The following is a 25,538-nucleotide window of genomic DNA, read 5'->3' on the forward strand; positions in this document are numbered from 1 at the left end:
ATTGCGAATTGTCTCCATAAGGTGGTACCCGACGTACAGTAATGGTTTCAGTATAGCACTTAGATACCAAAATAAACCCAAGGTCACTGTTTTAATAACAAATCTCACAGGCAAAACATCACCAATTAAAGCAGAGCACAGCAAACTGCAAAAACCAACACCGATCTTTAACATGTACAGCAAAAAAATGAGCATGGTGCAGATCAGACAAACCAATATCGAGAACAGATGAATCAATATCGTGGCCCACAACTACTAACAGATCTAAATTCCTTAATACGAATACGCTCTGGTTAATCTGTTATTATCTCAAACCCTTCGAGCCCCACGTTGGGCGCCAAAAAGGAGTATTGTGGTTTAGCCCCAGTCGCAATTAAGTACCACACAGCCGCTCTCTCACCCTCTCCCCCCCTGGTGGGATGGGGGAGAGAATCGGAAGAGCAAAAGCATGAAAACTCGTGGCTTGAGATAAGAACAGTTTAATAATTGGAACAAAATAATAATAATAATAATAATAATAATAATAATAATAATAATAATAATAATAATAATAATAAAAAATTGTAATGAGAAGGAAAACAACGAGAGAGAGAGAGAGAGGAACAAAACCCAAGGGAAAAAAAACAAACCGAACAAGTGATACAACCGCTCACCACCTGCCGACCGATGCCCAGACAGTCCCCGAGCAGCACCGCTACCCCCCTGCCAACCCCCCCCAGTTTCTATACTGGGCATGACGCCATATGGTCTGGAATAGCCCTTTGGCCAGTTTGGGCCAGCTGTCCTGGCTGTGCCCCCTCCCAGCTTCTTGTGCACCTGGCAGAGCAGGGGAAGCTGAAAAGTCCTTGACCAGTGTAAACACCGCTTAGCAACAGCCAAAACATCAGCGTGTTATCACTATTATTCTCATACTAAAATCTAAAACACAGCACTATACCAGCTACTAGGAAGAAAATTAACTCTATCCCAGCCAAAACCAGGACAAAATCAGGAAGAGGAGTATCCTGTAAATCCAGTCAGCTGGAATAAACTTGTTTGATTGTTGTCAGACAATCATGTTGTAATTCATCTTGTTCTGAGATCAGCAGCAAAGTCACAGGATTTAAAGTGGCAGATATTGAAAGGGTAACATCATCCTGCTCCAGCAGAACTGCCTGATATTTAGCCAGTCTGCTAGGAGATATCTAATGGTGTCCCTTGTTTTCTAGGAGAGAGATCACAGCATGGGGTACAAACACGGTCATGGGTTGTCCCAAGGTCAGTTTCCTGGCCTCTTCAATTAAGATCACTGCTGCAGCAACAGCTCTCAGACAAGCAGGCCATCCTTTACTGACTTCATCTAATTGTTTAGAGAAATACCCCACAGGTCTCTTCCAGCTTCCCAACATTTGAGTTAGGACTCCTAAAGCCACCTGTTGCCTCTCATGTACATACAGCTGAAAGGGTTTTTCTAGATTTGGAAGTCCTAATGCAGGAGCTACCATAAGTCTTTTCTTAATTTACTCAAACCCCTTTCGACACTCAGCAGTCCATTCAAATAGTCCCTCCGGACCCTTGATGGCAGCATATAGTGGTTTAGCAATCAGTCCAAAATTAGGAATCCACAACTGACACCATCCAGCCATACCCAAGGATCGTCTCAGTTGTTTTTTTGATGTAGGTACAGCAATTCTACAAATTGCCTCCTTCCGCTCTGCACTCAATTTTCTCTGTCCCTGCGTGATTTCAAATCCCAGGTATCGAACTCTATCTTTTACTCTTTGTGCCTTTTTTTTTTTTGAGACACGATATCCTGCAAGTCCTAAAAAGTTCAGCAAACTAATTGTAGCTTCAAAACATTCACTGTAATTGCTTGAGCCAATTAAGAAATCATCAACATATTGCAACAAGGTTATATGTCCATTATTACCTTGCCATTGTTCCAATTCTTTTGCCAATACATTACCAAATAACGTTGGGCTATTTTTGAATCCCTGTGGTAGTACAGTCGAACATAATTGAGTCTTTCGTCCGGTGGTCGGGCTTTCCCATTCGAAAGCAAAGATGAGCTGACTCTGTTCATCCACCAGAATGCTGAAACCAGGACAAAAAGAAAGCATCTTTTAAATCTAGAACTGTAAAATACATATTATTTTCAGGGATAGAAGCAAGTAAAGTATACGGATTTGGCACCACAAGGTGGACATCAACTGTTCGAGTGTTAATTTCCCACAAGTCCTGTACCAACCTATATTCTTGAGAATTAGGCTTTCTTACTGGTAAAATGGGAGTATTAAATTCTGATTGACACTCCCGTAATAGCCCATGTTCTAAAAAGGAGTTAATTAATGGTTCCAGTCCTTTCCGCACCTCTAATCTGATAGGGTATTGTTTCTTTCTTACCAGTTGGGCTCCAGATTTCAACTCAATTTTGATTGGGGTAACGCCTTTTGCTCGTCCCGGTTTCCCCGATGCCCATACCAGTGTTATCACTGCATTCAGTACTTCTTCGGGAATGTCTATATCTTCATCCTTTTCACCTTGAGTCAGCAGACACATTTGTGCTTTCCAGGCATTTTCTGGGGGAATGTGCATCTGTACCAAATTTTCAGAAAAGGTTATTTGTGCATTTAATTTGCATAGCAAATCTCGCCCCAGCAATGGCAAGGGGCACTCTGGCATATAAAGAAATGAGTGAGTTACCATAGTATTTCCAATTGTACACTCCATTGGTTGTAAGAATGACCTTAGTCTTTTTCCCGGTGGCACCAATTACACTAGTCTTAATTTTACTTAAAGGTCCTTTACAATCAGTAAGTACTGAGTGAGTTGCTCCACTGTCTATTAAAAAATCTATTGTTTCATTCCCCAGTTTTACTGGAACCAGAGGATTGGCTGGGGAAACTTCCGGTCCCCTTCAATCCAATCCTATCTCTGCCAATACCTCGGCAGCTGTCTCTGTTCCTTTTTCCTGATTATTTGAAAGGCGTGGGCAATCTTTTTTCCGGTGGCCCCTTGCTTACAATATGCACACTGATTTGCTCCTAAAGGAATATTACTATGACTTTCCTCAGTATTTCCACAATTTCCTCCTCTACCTCAAAATCCTCCTCTAAAATTTCCTCTGCCTCTTCCTTGTCCTTCTGACAAGGCAGCCAACAAGGAAGCTTGCAATTTTGATTTCTTTTGTTTTTCCTTTTCCTCTACTTCATCCCAGTTATTATAAACTTTGTAAGCAATTGATAACAACTGGGATATTGTCATACCATCAGCACCATCCACTTTCTGTAATTTCTTTCTAATGTCGGGTGCTGCCTGACCAATAAACAACACATTAAGAAGTCTAGAATTATTCTCTTCTTCAGGGTCCAAATTAGTCCACTTCCGAGCTGCTTCACATAATCTTTCATAAAAGACTGATGGGGGTTCTTCATCTCCCTGCCGTATTTCATACGGTTTTGCCCAATTCTGTGGTTTCTGGATTCCATGCTGGATTCCATATAGAATACATTTTTGGTATTCTTTTATTCTCTGTAACCCTCCACCAGTGTTTGGATCCCACCCGGGATCCCCCCTTGGGAGATAGGTATCTATGTTAGGCACTCCTCCATGTTCCTGGGTTACTCCTTCTTTAGCCTTTTCTACAACTGTTCTTCTTTCCTCTGTAGTAAACAAATATTCCAAAAGAGCTTGAATGTCACCCCAATTAGGATTATGAGTCATCATCATCACAGTTTTAATAGTACTATACATCCCCTCCGGGTTGTCTCGATACGAGCCTACTACTTGTTTCCAATTTAACAAATCCGAAGTAGTAAACGGAACATGCACGTACACAGGACCTCCTTCTGGACCAACGGCTTGTCTAAGAGGGGCTTGTATACTTGATTTCTGACCCCTTGTTCTTCCAGCTACTGGACTACCAACTTTGTCCTCATCCGAGCTTTCAGATTCAGTTTTATGAGGCGCAACTAACAACTGAACATCCTCATAATTTTCCTCTGTGCCATTCCTTTTTGTTTTACAACTTGTACAACAAGAATTGCCGTCCTTTTTCTTGACCAGATAGATACAATTTTGATACATAGAATCCACAAGTCCACAACTTTTTCTAACTTCCCAATCGTTTCTTAAGGCAAAGAACAAATCTACATAAGGTATTTCATCCCATTTTTCAGTCCTTAGACAGAATAACATCAATTGTAATATAGTATTGTACTTAATAGATCCATTTTCAGGCCATTTTTTACCATCATCCAATTGATATTGTGGCCACCAATATAATTTTCAATACAATATCATTTTAATTTATCTTTTGTTATGGGGTCCCCTCCAAATTTATCCCAATGTTTCAGGATGCATCCTAAGGGAGAACAAAGGGGAGTCTCCTGAGAAGTAGCACTACCCATATCGGTACCGACAATCTGACGTTTCCTACACTATTTACAGACCCAGAACAGAGTGGGGGACGTCTCCCACCATCAAAACAGAGTGTAGAAACAGTATGCTACTGCTGCATATCTCTCTCTTTGATGCACCTTACGCAGAGCCCGGATGGGACAAATGTCCCCAGATGCAGGCTACTTCCCAAAAAGACTTCCTTTTTCCCTTGATCAGAAAATACCTCTTTTCCAATTGCATTGCACCGTTGTGTTGCTTACCGCCCAACTGCAGGAGAGGAGCTGATGGAGTCCCTGATCAACAGGTCAGTGCGTACTGGAGTCCACTCAGTTCTCTTCCCCGTGTCAGGTATGGCAAGATGAACCGGGCAAGGCTGTCAGCGCGGTCCCATCTGGGGTGCCAAAATGTTGTCCCAAAAATTGGGGTTCGTTTACCCGGTGTGCAAAATGCCAATATACACACAGAGCAGAGGTATTTTATTGAATATTTGCACAGATATGGGTGCCTGACCCAAGACAGCACACCAGGCTTTCAAATTAACAGTTATTTATACACAAAGCATTAACATATTCAACTTCCTAATACATATGCAGTATTCTTCTATTAAGTGATTGGTTAAAATCTCTTTGCCTAGCATGTAAATTAGTACGCGTGCTTAGTTGTTCTTCTTTGACCTCATCATTTGAGTCGGTGGTATAATTGGGGTAGGTGGTCCTTGAGTCGGTGGTCGCAATCTCCCCCTGCCGGAATTACCTTTCCCCTGGTTTCCTACCTTTTTGGCAGATCCAAGCGGTTCTTCATGGTTTACTAACTAGACTAGTAATACATCAGTTACACTTCTGCTTTCGACAGCTGCATCCTGCTTATTAGACAAAGGTACATTGTATAAGTTCCTATGGAGATAGGGTAGGGCTCTACAGTGGATTGCTATAGCAGCATCAATCTTGATGTGAATTTCTATAACAAACAGCATCAATCTTTTAAGTGAATTGTATACCTACATTTGATTATTACAACAGTTGCTCTTCCCCCAGTGGGTTTTGAATCCTTGAACATAAAATTCAGGACCAGCAGTCTGGGGCATAACCACAGTGCCTGCTCTGTGCCTAATACTTTAGTGGCACTCATAACACCTCCATATGCAGCCAGGACTTATTATTCCAGAGGGATATAATTGTTTTTTACCCCTTTGTAACTCTGGCTTCAGAATCCAAATGGCTACCCTCCCATCTCGAGGGGCTCATTGCCACAAGCTCCATATGATGCTGGTTTTTTCCTGCACTGGTATATAACAAATGTTTTATATCACTACTTTCCCAGATAAGTCCTAATGCCATCGCATCGGCTATTTCCTGGTTGATCTACTCAAAAGCTTGCTGCTGTTCCTCTGCCTGTTCAAACTGACTCTTTCCAGGTTACTTGATATAAAGATTTGGTCAATTGGCTATAACCAGGGATGTGCATACATCAAAACTCAGGTTTTTTTGCATGATTAGGGCAGCGTGTGCTAGGGCATAATACTGTTGAGGTACCCAGATAATCCAATAGATTCAGTTATCCCCATTTGCTGCCAGGCCAGTGGTGAGGCCCCTATAATGCAGTAAATTCAATTCAGCTACCCAAACAGTATGTGGTCTGGATGTCAGAGCAGGAGGAGCCAATAGTTTAACTGAGCTCTGACCTTTGCCTTGCACTTGCAATTCCTTGACTCACAGTGCTAGATATCTAATGGGTTTTTTTCATCCCACTCAGTCATATTCTCCCCCTTTTCCTTCAGGACTATCCATAAGTCCTAGTGTGTAGGGTGGGAGCATGGAGAATTCCCATACCTTCCTGATGTTTTTTTCGAGGTCAACCAGACCACTGGACTTTAAACATTACCAACAATGCTCTTCCTAGTACAGTACATATAGGCCACTCGTTGATCAACAGGACATCCCACCGAGCTGTCAGGTGATACCAGAAGGGCATTAATAACTCTGTCTAACCATCAGAGCTATTGGGCCATGGCATCAGTGGCCACAGCCTTATTGGGGTCCCTCCCCCCTTGCCTGTGAACACATTCCATCAACCCAAGCAACTGCAGTCGATTATCTCCTTCTTCCCAGTTCCTCCACGGGGATATCTTATTTTTGGGATCAGCAAGATCAGACCATTTCTTAACATATCCCTCCGTCAGCTGATCCCCAAATCCACCCCCATTACATAGGGCAGTGTTTACAAGTGGCATAAGACCCAAACCCCCAAGAGCTTTGCTCTGCTAAGCCATCAGCTGTATCCCACCTCCTCTGGTTTCCCAGCACCTCCATAGCCAGTGCAAGGCAGTTTCCTGAGGGTGTTGGCTGTAAGTTTCCCACACAGCCTTCATCTTGCTCTGAGTAAAGGACCTGTTGAGTGATCATGTTCTGGGGAACAATGCCCCTGTTTGCATAGGTCTACTTAGTTACAGTAACTAGGGGCTGCCTGATAGGCTTCTGTTATTAATTCATCATTAGAGTCCCAAATATCATCATCCCAGGTTTCAGGATCCTAGTCCAGTCAATGGCAGTCACACCAGACATTTTGTGCTCACTGACTGTTCCTGTAGTGGCTCAGTGCATAGTCTTTAATATTAGCACCACTAGCTACTAAAGTCTGATTAAGGCTCTCCCTTTTGCACTGAGCATTTATTACTGCTTCCTTTAGCAAACCATTACTCTGGGAGAGAATGTCAGCTTGATTTGCAACCTCTGTTTCAAATATTTGGAGCTCCACTTGAAGCCTACCTACAACATGTGCTGGCATACCTTCACAGAAAGCAGCACATCTCTTTCCTAGTGTTTTATATGTATCCTCTTCTGTCTGCAAGGCCCAGGCTAATTTTCTTGAAGTCTGTATTGGGAGGTGGTCCAGGTTCCAGGCACCTAGAACATGGACTTGAAGCAAGCACTGTCCCATCTCCTCCCAATCATCTTCCCATCCCAGTACCATTTTCTTGGGTCCCTTTGGACCCTTCTTTTCCCAGCTATTCAGTGTTCTCACTCACCCCCAAACACATAACAGGCCCACCACTCACACCACAGTACACCACCACAAATTCCCAATAGCAGAATCAAGGCTCTTTCTGGAGACTCAAAATCATTCCAATTATTCCAGATCTAGCCCATGACAGTTCCTGGTGTTGCCCACATTCTCTGTTATTACTGTTGTGGGCAAAACAGTTTAAAGTTGGGGAATTTTGCTTGTGTTAATTTATTGCCAACCAGCACAAACCTCCCATCACTGATTTGGGCATTGAGAAAAAAAGACAATTAGACAAACTCATAAACACCTATCCTCTCCCCTCCCCGGTCTCATCTTCCCTTATTTTCACAAGTTACACTCAGTCTGTCAAAATTCCTCAAAGAAATGGGTGGTGTAGAAGGTTGAGGTGATATGTGTAATGGTTTCTGCCCTGTGTGCCTGCTCCAGCATGGGTTGTCCACAGGCTGCATTCCCTTCAGAGGTGTATGTACCACCCCCCCACACACAAAGTGCCTCTCCAGCCACCACTGGCTGCCTGTGTATTTCTTAAATATGTTTGAGCAGGAGCGCCGTGTACTTCTTTTATTGGATAAAATTTTGGTGTGAAGTGTGTTTTTTTCTTTCCCACAGTTGCTTTCATTTGCCTCATGGCAGGCTGGAAGCAGCTGTGAGTGACACAGGGCCTTAAGATTTGAACGGGTAGAACTCATTGTGAGCCATCTGTGGTGAACAAACCTGCTGTAGAAGTAATGAGAACAAAGAGGATAAATATATTGTGATCCAGTCTCTGCTCATGCGACTCAGAAGAAACAAAAAAAAAACTTGAATCATTTTACCAGAAGCTTTCATGTCTCTGCTGTACACCTGATGATGAAGCTGGGGAGCCTGGAGACATTTTCCTCCCTATGTTTTGTTTTTGTTTGGTACTTTTTGTTGTTGTTGTTGTTTCGTTTTTCATTTCTAAAGCATATATCTCTATGGCAGTGAGAAAAGAAAGCAACCATTTTACTCTAAGACAGATGAAGTCCACACACTGAGTGCTGTACAGGCCTGTTTGCCTTTTGTTTCTTTTTACTAATTGGTTAGAATGGATGGTATTAATTTCCAACAAGTATGTGTTTTAGAGAATTCATACATATGCAGCCTCAGGGAATTATACTTTGGAAATGAAGCACCCATCAAAACAGGAGGTGGCTGGTACACGTTGTATTCTGACTTTTTTTTTTATCATCTTTTGTTTTTCTTTTCAAAAAGCTTAAGAAAAGAGCCTTTTGTTGTCTTTTCAGGAATGTCACACTGAAATTCATCTGTGCTTTGTCTGCTTTCATTTTTACCATTCAGTAATGGTAAATGACAGTTGTGGATTATATAGGACAAAGTAGCTGAATTCCTAATTTCCACATTCAAATCAATGTATTAGGAAACTTCCAAGACTCCCCTCCCTTTTTTTTAAATAAAGTATTCTAGTTTTCAGTTTGTGTGCCTAAACATATTACGCTGTGTTTTTTTAAATGTCATTAAAATGGTGTGACAGCCTTCTGTTGGGTTGTATAAGGGGAAGGGAAATATTGTATCCATTTCCTTTTTCTTTCTGTCTTTAATAGGTTACTCTCATATATTTATCCCTCCCCAGATCAGATTTAAAAAGCCTAATCTCAATTGACCACCTTTTACATTGTAGAATACAAATCAGGTTAGATGAAGACATGGTAATCCTCTTATCTCTTCAGAAGGCTGCCTGCTGGAGCAGGCCTGGAATCTTTTTAAATTTCATTGACCCACCTGGAATGACAACTTCTCTCTCTCTTTTTTTATAGACTCTTCATACTCAGAACCTCCTGATGTTCAGCAACAGTTGAACCACTACCAGTCTGCAGCTCTGGCCAGGAACAATAACATCAGCCGAATCCCACTTTCTGGGAGTGCTGCAGGAGTGGAAAAAACAGAAGCTATCCTGAACTGTGAATTTTGTGAATTCTCCTCGGGTTACATACAGAGCATTCGACGTCATTACCGTGACAAGCATGGAGGGAAGAAACTCTTCAAGTGCAAAGATTGTTCCTTTTATACAGGCTTTAAGTAAGTATTGTGCAAAACAAATAAACTGAACTTCTAATGGGATTTTTTTTAGCACTTCAAAAGACTTCTGAAATCTTTGTGAGAACTGGCTGTAGCTAAGAGAAACATGACCAATGGTGACCAGGGAAATGCCATACCAGATCACAGCAGCATCCATGTAATTCTTTTTCTTCATTCCTACAACAGCCTGTACCATCTGCTGAAGAGAAAAGCGTAAAAAACACTTGCAGTAGGTTGTACTCACTACAATAAATAGTACAAGGAGTGGGTTTTTTTCCCCCTCACAATTTGTAATTAGATGCTGGTCCTCACCATCAAGTATGAGGAGTTTTCTCTCAAAAAATAAAGCATATTTTTGGAACAATTAGCATGAAGCATGGGGCAGTCAAATGTTCTAGGTAGGTTATAGAATTTCTATTCCCTCTATGAAGAAAGCTCTCATAATCCCTAGCCCCCACCCCCCGCAATTTATCTGGCTGAAATATAAAGCATAGTCCAAAGTGCCTGATAGCATATAGAAACATTTCAGCAAATCCAATTAAGCATTGCAAAATTTAAAGTTTTTTGGGGGGGTGTGGGGGGTGTGGTATGTTTAGCCATGTTCCCTAAGGAAAAAAAAGTTTATGCAGTTGTGCTGTTTCTGTTTCCTTCTGATATTTTGAACCCTCAGTCATAGCCCCCTTAGCTGACATTTAAGGTCTCAAAGCTATTATGTCCTTAGGAGATTTGTGAAAATAGATAGTGTGGTTGGGTAAAGGAGAGAGGTTCTGTTGAAGAATTATGCTCAACCTTTCCTATTAGAATCATAGAATCATAGAATATCCTGAGTTGGAAGGGACCCACAAGGATCATCGAGTCCAACTCCACACAGGGCAACCTAAAAGTTAAACCATATATCTAAGAGCATTGTCCAAACGCTTCTTGAACACCGATGGGCTTAGGGCCATGACCACTTCCCTGGGGAGCTTGTTCCAGTGCTTGATCACCCTCTCAGTGAAGAACTTTTTCCTAATATCCAATCTGAACTTCCCCTGACTCGGCTTTAAACCATTCCCTCGTGTCCTATCACCGGACACCAGCGAGAAGAGCTCAGCACCTCCCTCTCCACTCCCCCTCATGAGGAAGTTGTAGACAGCAATGAGGTCACCCCTCAGTCTCCTCTTCTCTAAGCTGAACAAACCTAGTATCCTCAGCCTCTCCTCATAAGTCATGCCCTCTAGTCCTTTCACCATCTTTGTTGCCCTCCTTTGGACACATTCTAATATTTTTATATTATTCTTATATTGTGGACCCCAAAACTGCACACAGTACTCAAGGTGAGGCTGCACCAATGCTGAGTATAGTGGGACATCCACTTCTTTCGACTGGTTAGCTATACTGTGCTTAATGCACCCCAGGATACAGTTGGCCCTTTTGGCCACGAGGGCACATTGTTGACTCATATTGAGTTTACCATCAACCAAAACCCCCAGAGCCTTTCTGCAGAGCTGCACTCCAGCCTCTTGTCCCCCAAGCTATACATACATGCAGGATTACACCATCCCAGGTGCAGAATCCGGCAATTGTCCTTGTTAAATTTCATATGGTTGGTGATTGCCCAGCGCTCTTAATCTGTCAAGATCTCTCTGTAAGGTCTCCCTACCCTTGAGGGAATCAACAGCTCCTCCTAATTTAGTATTGTCAGCAAAGTTACTTAGTGTGCACTCAACTCCCATGTCCAGGTCATTGATAAAAACACTGAGGAGAACTGGCCCTAAAATTGAGCCCTGGGGAACCCCACTGGTGACTGGCCACCAGCCAGATGTTACCCCATTTACTACAACTCTTTGAGCCTGACCCTTCAGCCAATTGTTCACCCATTGTATTGTGTACATGTCTAGCTGTATGCTGGACATTAGACATGAGAGACCTCATACAAGAGCAGCCTCAAGTTATACATCCGTAAGGGATCAGGCTTTGTTGCTTCAGCTCCTTGCTGGTTACATGGCATAACTTGCTGTTTAATACCGGATTACTATTACTATCGCTGCTCCAGATTATTATTTGTTTTAAGCATTTCCAACTCTTGACAGGTCCAATGTATCTTTTCACATTTTCCTATCGCCCTTTTCTCCTTCCAGGATTAAACAAAATTGCCTTAAATAAAGCTGTAATTACATATGTTCATAGTTACATAAAGAGAGTTGTGTTCTTTATTGCAGTGTCTCAAACTTTCTGGGATTAAGTCTTTCCTCTTTAAATGTACAACATACACACGTGAGCTCTCTTAAAAAAAAAACAACTTCCAGTCACCATAGAGAATTAAACACACGAAAGCATCCACTGAAGTTGATAAAAACTCACCTATTGGCTTCAATGACCATTGGATCAGTCCCAAAGCCAGTTGTGTTAGTAAGTTGTTTTGCATTCAAGCTAACAGACTTGGAGAACTTTCAAAGGGGCTTTAAATTCTGTAATTTAATGCAGCCAGCAGCTTAGCTCTTGCAAGCTTTAGCACTACCCCAGGAAAAAAAAAGACCTGATTCCCCCAAGTTTACAAACACCTCTCATTTTAGTACTTGACCTTGTGGCTTGAGAGGTGCATAGTTAATTTCCTCTGCATGTATGTCTCTTGTATCTTTTAAGTATGCAGCTAATGGTATGAGATTTGTTGTGCAAAAGTACTGTTCATTTGTGGAGTATTCTCAGTCTTGCATTTTCAGGTCCTCATAATTGAGGCTTTCAAACTTATCAACTTAGTGTCAAACACTGTAGGTGCAAGTCTATTTCATATCTCGAATCTGAACATTTCAGCTGTTGTGGGGCTAGTCCTACAAAGAGAGGTTGTTGAGGATTTTTTTTTTTTCCATCAGAAATAAGTTTTTTTCACCCTTCAAAGTCTAGGACAGTTGAAAGGATTTTACTCAACTTGCTAAAATGTCTGTCTTTGCCAAAGGCAAGCAAATAACGAGCACAGAAGTTGGAAATACTTTTGCCATCTTAACTATAGCAATGTGACTATAGAGCAATCACTGCAAAAGAATATCTTGTGAAGAATGTGTGTTCAGTTACTTAGGGATATGAGCCTGCAAATGCCTATGCTCATGTGATAGGGTCTAGAGCAGAAGTCTTATGAGGAGCGGCTGAGGGAACTGGGGTTGTTTAGCCTGGAGAAAAGGAGGCTGAGGGGAGACCTTATCGCTCTCTACAACTACCTGAAAGGAGGTTGTAGAGAGGTGGGGGTCGGTCTCTTCTCCCAGGTAACGAGTGATAGGACGAGAGGAAATGGCCTCAAGTTGCGCCAGGGGAGGTTTAGACTGGATATTAGGAAATTTTACTTCACTGAAAGGGTTATCAAGCATTGGAACAGGCTGCCCCGGGAAGTGGTTGAGTCGCCATCCCTGGAAGTATTTAAAAGACGTTTGGATGAGGTGCTTAGGGACATGGTATAGTGGTGGTCTTGGTAGTGTTAGGTTTACGGTTGGACTCGATGATCTTAAAGGTCTTTTCTAACCTATACGATTCTGTGATTCTGTGATTCTGTGATATCCATGTGAGTAGTCCTGCTGAAATGCCATGTGGCTTTATGAAGAGAAGGCTGAGTGGTATCTGTACCATTTTATACAATGCTTCTGTAATAGAGCTGTGACACTTCAGCGTTCCATACGCACCTCTTCTGACTGCTTCCATGTCTCCCTCCCATTTCACAGATCTGCTTTTACTATGCACGTGGAAGCTGGGCATTCGGCAGTTCCTGAGGAAGGACCCAAAGACCTTCGTTGTCCTCTTTGCCTATATCACACCAAATACAAACGTAACATGATTGATCATATAGTTCTGCACAGAGGTAAAGATGTCCCTGTATATATCTATATCTGACAAAGAGAATGCTGAACAGAACGCCACTCTTTCAGATTGATCCATTAAGTTTTTTCTCTGTATGTGAGCTCAGATATGTTGAATAGATCAGGCCTAAGTACATCTTATTTTCTGTGAAATATAAAGTTTACCAATGTAGAAGTGGGGCAGATTTAAAATTCTTTTTGAGCTTTTCCTCTAGAGAGGTCAACAGTCATCAAGTACCTATTTAGCAAGAGTTAGACTAATTTACAACTTGGACCTAGGCCAAGCTTGTTTCCTATGTATGTGTTTCTAAAGTGCTTGCTATCATAAACACTGTGGTAGGATGTATCAATTAACTCTAGAGGCTTAAAAATATCCCTTGACTGCTTGCTTGAAATTTCTCTCTTCATAACACCTTCCTTACCCATTCTTAGGAACAAGACAAAAATTAGAATGTTTATTTTTTTCTTTAAGATTTCCCCCCCTTCTTTTCTTTTAATCCAGCTAAAAGCACGATTAGGGATTCCTATTCTATTAACTACAGTCAAATTCAGAAGAGACATCTTTTGTGGCGCTCTGGGCTGAGATTCCTGCTGTTGTGGGTTAACCCTGGTGGGCAGCTAATTCCCACACAGCTGCTCACTCACTCCCCCTGTGAGCGAGGGGGGAGAATCAGAAGGGGGGAGAATCAGAAGGGTAAAAGTGAGAAAACTCGTGGGTTGAGATAAAGACAGTTTAATAGGGAAAGCAAAAGCTGCACGTGCAAGCAAAACAAAATAAGGAGTTCATTCACTACTTCCCATCAGCAGACAGATGTTCAGCCATCTCCAGGAAAGCAGGGCTTCATCTTGCATAATGGTTACTTGGGAAGACAAATGCCATCATTCCGAATGTCCCCCCCATCCTTCTTCTTCCCAAAGCTTTTATTGCTGAGCGTGACATCATATGGCATGGAATATCCCTTTGGTCAGTTGGGGTCAGCTGTCCCGGCTGTGTCCCCTCCCAACTTCTTGTGCACCCCCAGTCTACTTGCTGGCGAGGCAGTGTGAGGAGCAGAAAAGGCCTTGACTCTGTGTAAGCACTGCTCAGCAGTAACTAAAACATCCCTGTGTTATCAACACTGTTTTCAGCACAAATCCAAAACATAGCCCCATACAAGCTACTACAAAGAAAATTAACTCCATCCCAGCCAGACCCAATACACCTGCCCACAGCTATCACACTTAATGCTTGCAGGTCTGTTGGCTGCCAAAATTCAAACCTGTGTGTTGGGATAGTACTCTGCCTGCTTGCAGGTTGGGCAGAGTTTTTGAGTATTGTATTCCTGATGAGCAAACACGTTTCACATGCCATCATTTTCTTGGAGGAGCTTCTGGTGTTGCAATCACTGTCATAATCCCTTGTAGCAAACCACTTTTCAATGCTGGTTATTGAGAGTCCTTCCTGTACCAAGGCAGTGAAGTAGACGTATATCATTCAAACTTTTTTCTGCTGTAAAGGCTATTTTGAAGGAGCATTTGAGAAACAGGCTAAGGACTGTTCAAGGACCCAAAAGGCGTATAACGAACCTGTCTTAGTAAGTGTAAGGATTCAAGAGGTGCTTTTACTTAGGTGCAAGCTTGTCCTTGAAGGTATCATAGTGTTGTATTTTGTCCAGCTTTAGGGCATGCTCCAGGATTACTCCTCTGGAGAAAAGGTGGGTTTGGAAGTGGGGGGGCAGGGAACACAAACCCTGGGGCTCCAAATACTGGCTTAGGCACATCTTGTGAAAGCGTTCTCTGGTTTGTGGTTTTGCCCAAGATCAAGTGGAGAAGGTCTGACAGTTCAAATGCAAATAAACAGAGAGAGGGAGATCTTGCTGGGCCTAGTTAGGCAAACTTCCAGCAAATGTAGACAATGCTAAGAATGTCGAGATGCAACAGTGGAGTAGCACTTCATGGGTTCAAGCAGTTGTGCTGGCTTTACAGAGCTGTTTCTGACCAAATGCTAGGAAGCAGGAGTGGTTACCCCCTGAATATGTGACACCGGATCTGTTCTTTTGTATAGCTGTAGCTTCAGTTGCACAAAGCACCCTTGAGCCCATGTGCTGCTGAAACAAAACTGTAGTAGGAAGAGATGTGATTATACACTCACTAGAGTGTTGGGGAGGTAAAACAGAATAAAGGCTTTAATGCAAATGAAAATTTAGCCTTTAAAGAGTTTTATAGGTCCCTGAGGGAAGGGCAAGGATTTTTCTCAGGCATGCAGCACCCAGACTGTAAAGGAATTAAGGTCCTTTCTTAAAATTTTTCTTTCTGGTGTATATATCCAGATTAAAACCTATTGTTGTCTCTAATTGTGGCAGCTAAAGCGGAGGATTTTGATGGGGTTTAATGTGCACAGAAAGAAGGTGCTGCTGTGCAGACAGGACTGAGGGATGTTGCACAGTCTCAGATAGCCTTCCTTACTTGTAGCCATTTGGATTGATAAAACAAGGACAGTCTCAAGCTGTGGTCTAAGCACATTTGTTCTCCAGGTAGAGGAAGCAGTACATTGTATAAAGTCAGAAGACTGAAGGTTTTGATCCATTTTCTGTATTATCTTCTCTCCTATGCAAAAATCCCTCCAGCAAAGCGAGAAAACAGTTCTAGATCTCTAACTTACATTATAGCTTTCAAAATGGTGTCATCTCAAGTCCCTGATTTGGCAGCATGCAGTTGAAATGAAGACTATTTGCCTCTTAGTGAATAGCTACAGAAGTTGATTCTTACCAAGCTACAACATTATTGTTATGGCCAGCAGGATGTTGCCAGTTTGCCACTGAGAGCCTTCTGTCATGTGTCGCCTACTCTGCTCAATCAGTTCCTCTGAGCAATTTAACTTTGATTCATAGAATCATAGAAAAGTCTACATTGGAAGTGACTTCTGGAGATCATCTGGTCCAACCATCTGTTGGAAGCAGGACCTTAGATTAGGTTATCCAGGGCCCTGTCAAGCCAAGTCTTAATTATTTCCAGCAAGGGAGATTCCACTTCTTCTCTGGATAACCTATTCCAATGTTTAATTGTTTTCATGGTGAAGAATTTTCTTATATCCAGATGGAATTGCCCCTGAAGCAACTTGTGCCCATTGCCTCTTGTCCTGTCACCACACATCCTTATGAAGGGAGTACCTCCATCTTCTCTATAACTACCTTTTAGGGATTGGTTTGCCTTCATTGTTACCAAGGCACATTGCTGTCTCATATTCAGCTTGCTGCCCACCAGGATCCCCAAGTACTTTACAGCAGAGTTCCACCCCAGCCAGTTAGACCCCAGCCTGTACTGCTGCTTGGGATTATTCTGTTCCAGGTGCAGGACTTGACATTTATCTTTGTTAAACCTCAATCAATTCTTCTTGGCCCAGTCTTCCAGCCAGTCGAGGTCTCTGTAAGGTTGCTCTCCCTTCTGGTGTATCTACCTCTCCCCCCAGTTTGGTGTCATCTGCAAGCTTGGTGAGGGTGTTTTCAATACTGTCATACAGATCATTTATAAAGATATTGAATAGTACCAGACCCAGAATCAACCTCTGAGGAACTCCACTCGTGACTAGCTGCCAGTCTGACTTTTCTTACCTCAAAAGGTGGTAGTTAATGGCTCAGTTTAGCCAGTTTTCTACCCATCTTGTGGTCCATCTTTCCAGTCCAAATCTTGCCAGCTTGTCAACAAGGGTGTTGTTGGAGACCATGTCAAAGACCGTGCTAAAAATCAAGGTAGATGATGTCCACAGTTCTCTCATCCACTGAGCAAGTTATTTCATCATAGAAGGCAGTCAGGTTGATCAAGCACAATTAATCCTTTGTGGGCTGAAGCAGGGAGTGAGTATGGAAATTACAAAGTCAGTAGCTACTTTACAGGCAAACAATGAGAAGAGATTTGGCTCTTGAGTTCCTCTTGGCCTTCATAACAGGCAAATCTTGTGAGCTCTTGAAAGTTCCATAATGGAGACTGAACTCCTGCTCCATGCCCAGCAGAGCTGTTGGCCTTTCATTTAGTCCAGGCAGTGCAATTAGTTTTTATTATCCTTTCCAGCAAATTTTCCCATCATGAAATGCCTTGATATTTTTCCAGGACTGAACGCAACCCACCAAGATCAATAGTAGGTCTTCTTGTTTATAATCCTCAAGGCATTTGTTTTCCAGTCATTATTTTACTTTTTTTCTTGGTAAAAATAATTGTTTTGTCCTTCCATTTCATAGAATTGTCATCTGTTTCTCTAGAATAGTAAACTTTCATATATAAGGGCTTTAGAGTGTTAACGCGCTTTTTTTTTCCCATGTTGTGAGCAAAACATATGCCTGCTTTGACTTTACATACTATAAATATTTAGCGCATTAATTGCTTTTCTATTTAATCTCAGACCTGTATTACAAATAGCCCAAATGTTTCAGTCTAAAGAAGTGATTAAATTTCTTCAGAGATGATGCTGGGGGGGGTGGGCCAGAGGTCCCCTTAGTCCTTTTGCTAAACTGTTCCACAGCATGTCATCTTTTTACATCTTTTTACATACATGGTAGCCTTTGTGGGCACTGCTGAACTTTAATGAAATTTGTGTACAGAAGCTAAAGCTAAGTTTCACAATTTCTGGATAGGACTCACCATTTGTTGCAATTTTGCCAATTGCTCAGATACAATAAGTATATAAATGAGTAGCCAAATATAGAGAATGGGGGGGGGGGGTGTGATGAGAGACAACTATTAAAGTGATCAGAGCTTATTAGAGCATCACCTTGCTAAATATGATGTTTTAAATTAAAATCACTTTGCAATTTTTAAGTTAATTGTTTGGATAAACATGAATACATGCACATTTAAGTTTTAAGTCATTACTGTCACAGAGCAGCAAGGGCCAGCTGCTCCCCAAGGTCCAGGGAGTAGAGGAGGATAACATGGACAGTAGGGGTGGAGCCTTGCTGACCAGGGCCCAGCCCCACAGTACCTGAGCAAGGCAAGCAGGGCAGACCCAGAGATGATGACCAGGTTCTACCAAGAGTCCAGATCATCAGACAAATTTGCAGCGATGATACAGATCCAAGATCAAGCCAGGAAGTTAAACCACAGGTCAGAACCAGATCCAGTGATTGCCAAGCAGGTCCGTGGTGATAAGGCAAGTCCAAGATCAGGCTGGGAAGTCAGTCTATGTTGTGTTGCCTGTGATTTGGCGGGTGTGTGTGGGGGCAATTGTCAGTGAGATGATGGGTTTTACTGATATGAATTAGGATGGTGCATTGCTCCAAAGTGGTGGATAAAACCTTTTATACCATCCCCTGCTTTAGTGTTTTTTAAAATATGTGTCATGTGCTAGAGAAAAATCTAATTTTCAAATGCTTTAAATAGTGTTTCTCTTTTAAAAAGTTGGAATGTTTTTCACTTTTAAAAACAAGTTACCTTATTTCAGTGAATTCAATTGCACAGAGCTGTAAATACCTTTTAAAATATTCTTGTTATGCATTCAAAATCACAGCTTTAACTCCTGTTATCTCTTAGAGCATGTGCACCCCTGTCCCTTTTCCCACTTGACCCTGAATGGACACAACTTAGAATTTATTTGCAACAGCTTCTTTAGCTGGAGAGGAACCACAAGTTTTCAGGGTCTCACTCAGATATAGTTTTGGGAAACTTCCACTTTTAAAGTGCACAAAGAGAAAGTTCTGAGGTAGGAAAACTTCTATGTTCAAAAAAGGGAGGACAGGGAGGAGAACAAACTGAGGAGGGTGGAATATTTAGATGGGCTGTGGAAAATTAGGCTCATGAGCAGTGGGGGTTATGCATTGGCCAAAGACAAATGGATGAATTCTGTAGCTCTTGCCTCCCTATAGAAATTATAAGAGATGTGTCAATGCACACAAGTCCCCTACCCTTCATGTTTACCCTCTAAGAATCAGGCCTGGGATTATTTTTGTTTGTTTGTTTGTTTTAAGATATCATTAATGATGATCTTCATGAAGAAGATCAAACTCTTCCTTTAATCTGCAGTCCATAAGGAATAATAGTACTACATTTCAGTGTTCTACCTCAAAAGGACAGTTGAGTAACAAAAGCTGTAGTGAAGATCTTCTGGTGACCCTCTGCTGAAAGGTCAAATTTGGGATTTCCCCTGCATGCACAGCTCAGAGAACCACAGTGGATGAATGTTGCATACATCAGGATTCTGGCTCTATAGAAAGACTGAAATTAATTGTGCTGCCCTATTAAAAGTGTGTGTTTTGCATGAGAGGAAGGAAGTAGAGAGTTTAATAACTCAGTGAGAGCATTTTCAATACATGCTTGTAACATAATCAGAATTGTGGGGAGCATGAAATTAAGTAGGTGTGGATTTTGAATCTTAACTATTAAAAAGCTGAGGGTGTATTGAAAGTTTCTGCCCCTGGCTGATCTCTGCACCACCACCTTCAGGAGAAGATACTGCTGCACACAACCTCTCACTCCTCCAGTGAGTAGCATTAAATGTGATGGTGAGGATACCAACTCTGATCATCAGAAGCTGGGAGGTTGATGTATTGGGAATCACCCTACATGCTCCCTGTTTATTACAATTCTAGCACCTTTTACTGGCTTCTGTCATGTATTGAACCAGAATGGATCTTGGTCTGACTGATTTATGTCTGCTTTTATATTCCTAGGCTCTGCTACTCTGTCTCACAAATCTGCCCTAACACTCTTATCTGCCCCAAATCTCTTCTTCCCATTCTGTTCACCTAATGAGTGGTTACATTTGCAAGGACACTTGCATTTGTAGTCATGTAGAATTAACCCTGTCTGTATAGAAAGGGAATTTTCTTGTATTTCTTTGTTGGTCCAGTTTTAGCTCGGTAGATGGATTGCATACACAAATAGCAGATCCTGTTTCTTGAATGGGTGATATGTTACAAGCTGTTGACACATTGCCTGATGGTTTTTATTTCTTAAAACTTAATAATTCCCCTCTCCCCACAGAAGAGCGGGTTGTTCCCATTGAAGTTTGCCGTTCCAAACTGTCAAAATACTTGCAGGGAGTTGTTTTCCGCTGTGATAAGTGTACCTTTACCTGCTCCAGTGATGAGAGTTTGCAGCAACACATAGAGAAGCACAATGAACTTAAACCTTATAAGTGTCAACTCTGCTACTATGAGACCAAACACACAGAGGAGCTGGACATTCATCTTCGAGATGAGCACAAGGTAACATCCAAAGGGTTTTAATTTGTAACAATCTACTTCTTGCAAATGCTATATCTTGTTTATTTGCATGTCCACTCTGAATAGCCAACCCGCATTTTTTCCCAAAATTTGGAGAAGGCTCCTGTGCTGGACTTCAATTTCTCTCAAGTTCTGTATTTTTTCAGAAAAAGCATTTGTATATATTGTGAGATTTTGTTTTAAGTTATGAAACAACATTAAGGCTGTGTGATTCAGACACTCTAAGACACAGGAGCTTCCAAAGTGTAAGATAGCTCTGGCAACTTGGGCAAAGTGACATGCCATGCATATTTTAATAACACAAGGCAGTACATTCCAGTTTACATTTAACAAGGGAAAGATAGAAGCTCGTTATACTTACTGCTTAAGTTAAGGCTGCTTTGGTGTTTGTTTGGAACCTTCTGAGTGCAGACTTGATCCATACTTGGAGAAGTCACTAGAAAGCTTCCACAGACTTCTGTCTGCTTTGGATGTCTGTAGTTCTCAGCTGTGTTGCTGTGAGAGTAGCAAAATTCTAGAACTGAGGCATGTTTAGAGAGTATTTTTTTTGTCAGTTTGTGGGGAGGGAACTCATTGAATCCAACTATCAGGAGCTGAGCTGCCTGATTCTCACTAAAAACTTGTTCACGTTTTGTTGACTGTGTCATGGTTTAACCCCAGTTGGCAACTAAGCACCACACAGCCACTCGCTCACCCTCCCCCCACCCCGGTGGGATGGGGGAGAGAATCAGGAAAAAAAAGTAAAACCTGTGGGTTGAGATAAAGACAGTTTAATAGGACAGCAGAGGAAGAGAAAAGAATAATAATAATAATGATAAAAGAATGTACAAAACAAGTGATGCACAATGCAATTGCTCACCAAGCAGCGATTGCTGCTCCCCAGCCAACTCCCCTCAGTTTATATACTGAGCATGACATCATATGGCATGGAATATCCCTTTGGTCAGTTGGGGTCAGCTGTCCCGGCTGTGTCCCCTCCCAACTTCTTGTGCACCCCCAGCCTACTCACTGGCGGGGCAGTGTGAGGAGCAGAAAAGGCCTTGACTCTGTGTAAGCACTGATCAGCAATAGCTAAAATATCCCTGTGTTATCAACACTGTTTTCATCACAAATCCAAAACATAGCCCCATGCTGGCTACTGTGAAGAAAATTAATTCTGTCCCAGCCAAAACCAGTACAGGGAGAAAATATGATGAAAAAGCTCATGGTTCAAGATAAAGACAGGGAGATCACTTACCAATTACTGTCAGGGGCAAAACAGACTTGACTTGGGGAAAATTAAGTTAATTTATTGACAATTAAAATAGAGTTGGATGGTGAGAAACAAAGATAAAACCTTAAACACCTTCCCCCCCACACCTTGGCCTATTTTTCCCAAGCTCAACTTCTCTCCTTCCTTCCCAACTCCTCTACCTTCTCCCTCCACCCCGAGCGGCACAGGGGATATGGGGAATGGGGGTTGCAGTCATTTCATAAGAGTTCCTCTCTGCCGCTCCTTCCTGCAGGGGTGGCCTCTGTGGAGGGAGTTCAGGGGCTCCCCTGTGCCAGACAGATATGGTTCCAGCCAGCTCAGTAACGGACCCACCGCTGGCCAAAGCTGAGCCCATACGTGAAGCTGGTGGTGCCTCTGTGAAAACATATTTTAAAAAGGGCAGAAAATGACAGAGAGAGTAGGTGGGAATGCAGAGAGAATGAGGAAACTGAGAGGAGGAGGGAATTGGGGGGAAACAACAGAGTAGGAGGTGCTCCATGGTGGAGCAGATACTCTCGAAGGGACTCCAGTCCGTGGAGAACCCACACCAGGGCAGCTATTCCTCCATTCCATGTCCCCCACCCCCAAATGTCCATAAGAACAGTTGATGACTTGGGCTCTGTCTGTCAAAGTGGTCACTCAGGTCCCATCTTTTCACACATGAAGCTGAATAAAGCATTCACAAAGGATTTTTCTGCAGTGGTGGTGTGCAATAGTGATGCTTGATCCTATCAGTTTTACACTCCCATGAAAGGAGGAACAACAGAGTGCTTAGCATTGCTTGGATTTTTACTTTCAATACCTCAAAATGAGGGAAGCTTCTGAAATAATAGGATCATTTTGAGAAGCAAAATGGAGAAATTTAGTATAAAAAGGAAAGAAGAATCATTAACAGTGAATGTAATTGTGTTTGAAGGGAAACTAGTATTAATTTGACTAGGTGCCTGATAAATTTCCCATTTCAACCTATAGCTTTGTTGGTGGGTTGTTTTTTTCAATAGTTGATGATGGTGTTTATTGTTGACAAAACCGTTTCTTTTAAGGTGAGTCGTAATTTTGAGCTGGTTGGACGGGTTAACTTGGATCAGCTGGAACAAATGAAGGGAAAAACAGAGAGCTCCAGCAGCGATGAGGAAGAAAAAGAATTAAGCCACAAGACTGAAGAGAGAGGTCAGTATAGTTGCATTTTCTTTTATGCTGGATACTGTAATGGACCCTGCCAGTTCCATCAAGCAAGATCAGCTGTTGACTCTACAGCAGATTCCTTAAGTCATGGAAGCTTGTCAGTACAGGCAAAATGGAGCTTTTGTCAAGACACTTCCTGGAGGAATTTTGTGTTTCTAATGCTTATGACAAGATTTCTGTTTAAGAAAACCAAATCATGCTCCAAAAAAAAACGTTATGAGAAAATACTGGTAACATCTGTGACTGTGCAGATAACATCTATGAGGGCTCAGAAAAATACATAAGTGGAGTATTTTAGTGAGCTGTCAGATTATTCTGTGTTGGTAACCCATGTTCAGCTTTGCTGCTCCACATTATACCAGTGAGGGATATAGTTCAGTGGCCAAGCTTATTTTGGGGCTATTGTCTGCCCACTGTCTGCCCAGTGCTTACAAAGCATTCCTTCCCTCCTCTTTGTGAGAGTTGACCCTTTTGCCATCACTTTGGTTGGCAACTCTGAAGCCAGGGTAGTTCCATTCCTTACCTCCAAATCACCGTTCCAACTGTGTACTTTACATTTGTGCCTAAATTCACATCTATGAATAATCCCACTGAGTTCACTAAGTCTTATTCATGTGTTTATTGTTCAGATGGTTAGCTGAGTAGGGATAAAGAAAGGTAGTTCTTGGTGAATTGGACTGTGAGGAGGGGTTGTGTGTTTTTGTGTTTGTTTGGGGGTTTTTAAAATCATTTTAGTGCAAATATCTGGTCCTGACTGGAATACTCTATGTATTCTCACAATCTGCTCTATAGTGCATGACTTCATCAATGGAATGCAATATGTTTGCAGTTCTTATTCAACAGTAAAAGGAGCTTGATTTGAACTAATAACTGCAGTGAGCCTTGTCATGCCTAATCATCAGGTTCCAGGGGTCATCCAACCTCCTGATGCTGAGTGCAGGCTGCCATGTTTCTATGTACTTATAACTAAAAGCATGCTTCCATATTTACCTTTTTCCTTCTGAAATTTCGGTTTTCAATTGAAAACTCATTTCAAGTTCATTCAAGAGTTGTTCACAAAAGAAAACATGTCTCCCCAGGTCTTTTCAGACCTGTAAAAGTTAAGATTGCTAGATTCACAAGCAGTTTACAGAACGTGAAGGGCCCATTAACACTTCACTTTGAGTGTGACTGGTGATATCTTTATTTAATGAGGAAGAGAGTGAGTTAGACAGGAAACAACTTTTATTGAAAAACATCCTCCATGAGATCTTTGTTAGCAGCCCTAAATGAAATCAGGAGAGGAGCAGGAGGGATGTTGGTTTCACACATGTTCCAAAGTTTGACTATTAACTCTGCACCCTCATGTGGAAGTTTGTTAAAGTGTCTGTTCAGTGGGGAATGTGACCCTAAGAGCTTCAGAGATGAAAGAATGAGTCTAATGCTTTGACTAAAGGACCAGCTTCCCCTAACTTGCAGCTGTAGCAGACATTAATGTTTTGTGTAGACCAGCAGCTAGAAAGGGATGAAGAGTCATGATGTCTTTGTGAGGATTACATCAGCACTAAACACAAGCACAGATGCTAAAATGACCCTGAAAACCATGGTATCCAGCCAGAGAAAAAGAAGGTACTATCAGCTGAGCCTCATAAATCCCTATAAACTCTACAATGGGAGAAAAGAAAAAAAATCAAATTAAGATCATCATTTAAATTGGCTTCAGGATACTTGAGATTTTTGATACTTATTATGAAAATGTAAGAATATCACCTTCTAGGTTGGAGATTTAAATTTGCAGGGAGAAACAGACATAACTGTGATTTGTGTGATTGTTGTAATAATCAAATGTAAGTATACAATTCACATCAAGATTGATGCTGCTATAGCAATCCACTGTAGAGCCCTACCCTATCTCCATAGGAACTTATACAATGTACCTTTGTCTAATAAGCAGGATGCAGCTGTCGAAAGCAGAAGTGTAACTGATGTATTACTAGTCTAGTTAGTAAACCATGAAGAACCGCTTGGATCTGCCAAAAAGGTAGGAAACCAGGGGAAAGGTAATTCCGGCAGGGGGAGATTGCGACCACCGACTCAAGGACCACCTACCCCAATTATACCACCGACTCAAATGATGAGGTCAAAGAAGAACAACTAAGCACGCGTACTAATTTACATGCTAGGCAAAGAGATTTTAACCAATCACTTAATAGAAGAATACTGCATATGTATTAGGAAGTTGAATATGTTAATGCTTTGTGTATAAATAACTGTTAATTTGAAAGCCTGGTGTGCTGTCTTGGGTCAGGCACCCATATCTGTGCAAATATTCAATAAAATACCTCTGCTCTGTGTGTATATTGGCATTTTGCACACCGGGTAAACGAACCCCAATTTTTGGGACAACATGATCAGTAATTAAGCTAGGTATAATGTTTTAGCAATTTTGTTTCTATTTTATTTTTCACCTGCAGTCTTCTTTAATATCTGTGATTGATTGGCTGAAAAATCTGTAGTTGACTGTTCAAATGAGTGATTTAAAAATCATGCTTATTTCCCAAATTGTATTTCACTGCTGTTCTTTCCCAGCTTCCCTTTAGAAGTGACAGTTGTTCATTTTTCTCCTTTTCAGGTAATATCAGT

The 25,538-nt window shown here is 41.8% G+C and overlaps 1 protein-coding gene across 8 annotated transcripts in view; it reads left to right on the plus strand.

The window, feature by feature from the left end:
* The window catches only part of LOC140650624 (zinc finger protein 462-like), a 118,670-nt gene that overhangs the window by 87,181 nt on the left and 5,951 nt on the right, over positions 1 to 25,538 (plus strand). For 5 of the 8 annotated variants that reach the window (XM_072859190.1, XM_072859185.1, XM_072859184.1 and 2 more), the window contains 4 exons: positions 9,201 to 9,462; positions 13,152 to 13,288; positions 20,238 to 20,461; positions 22,775 to 22,901. In XM_072859190.1, the coding sequence (XP_072715291.1) occupies positions 9,201 to 9,462; positions 13,152 to 13,288; positions 20,238 to 20,461; positions 22,775 to 22,901 (750 nt within the window). Of the gene's footprint in view, positions 1 to 9,200; positions 9,463 to 13,151; positions 13,289 to 20,237; positions 20,462 to 22,774; positions 22,902 to 24,849; positions 25,313 to 25,538 lie in introns of those variants that run through there. The other 3 variants (XR_012042090.1, XM_072859191.1, XM_072859188.1) reach the window with 3 other exon arrangements.

Source organism: Ciconia boyciana, chromosome 4 (assembly GCF_034638445.1).
Source record: "Ciconia boyciana chromosome 4, ASM3463844v1, whole genome shotgun sequence".
NCBI classification, from domain to species: domain Eukaryota; kingdom Metazoa; phylum Chordata; class Aves; order Ciconiiformes; family Ciconiidae; genus Ciconia; species Ciconia boyciana.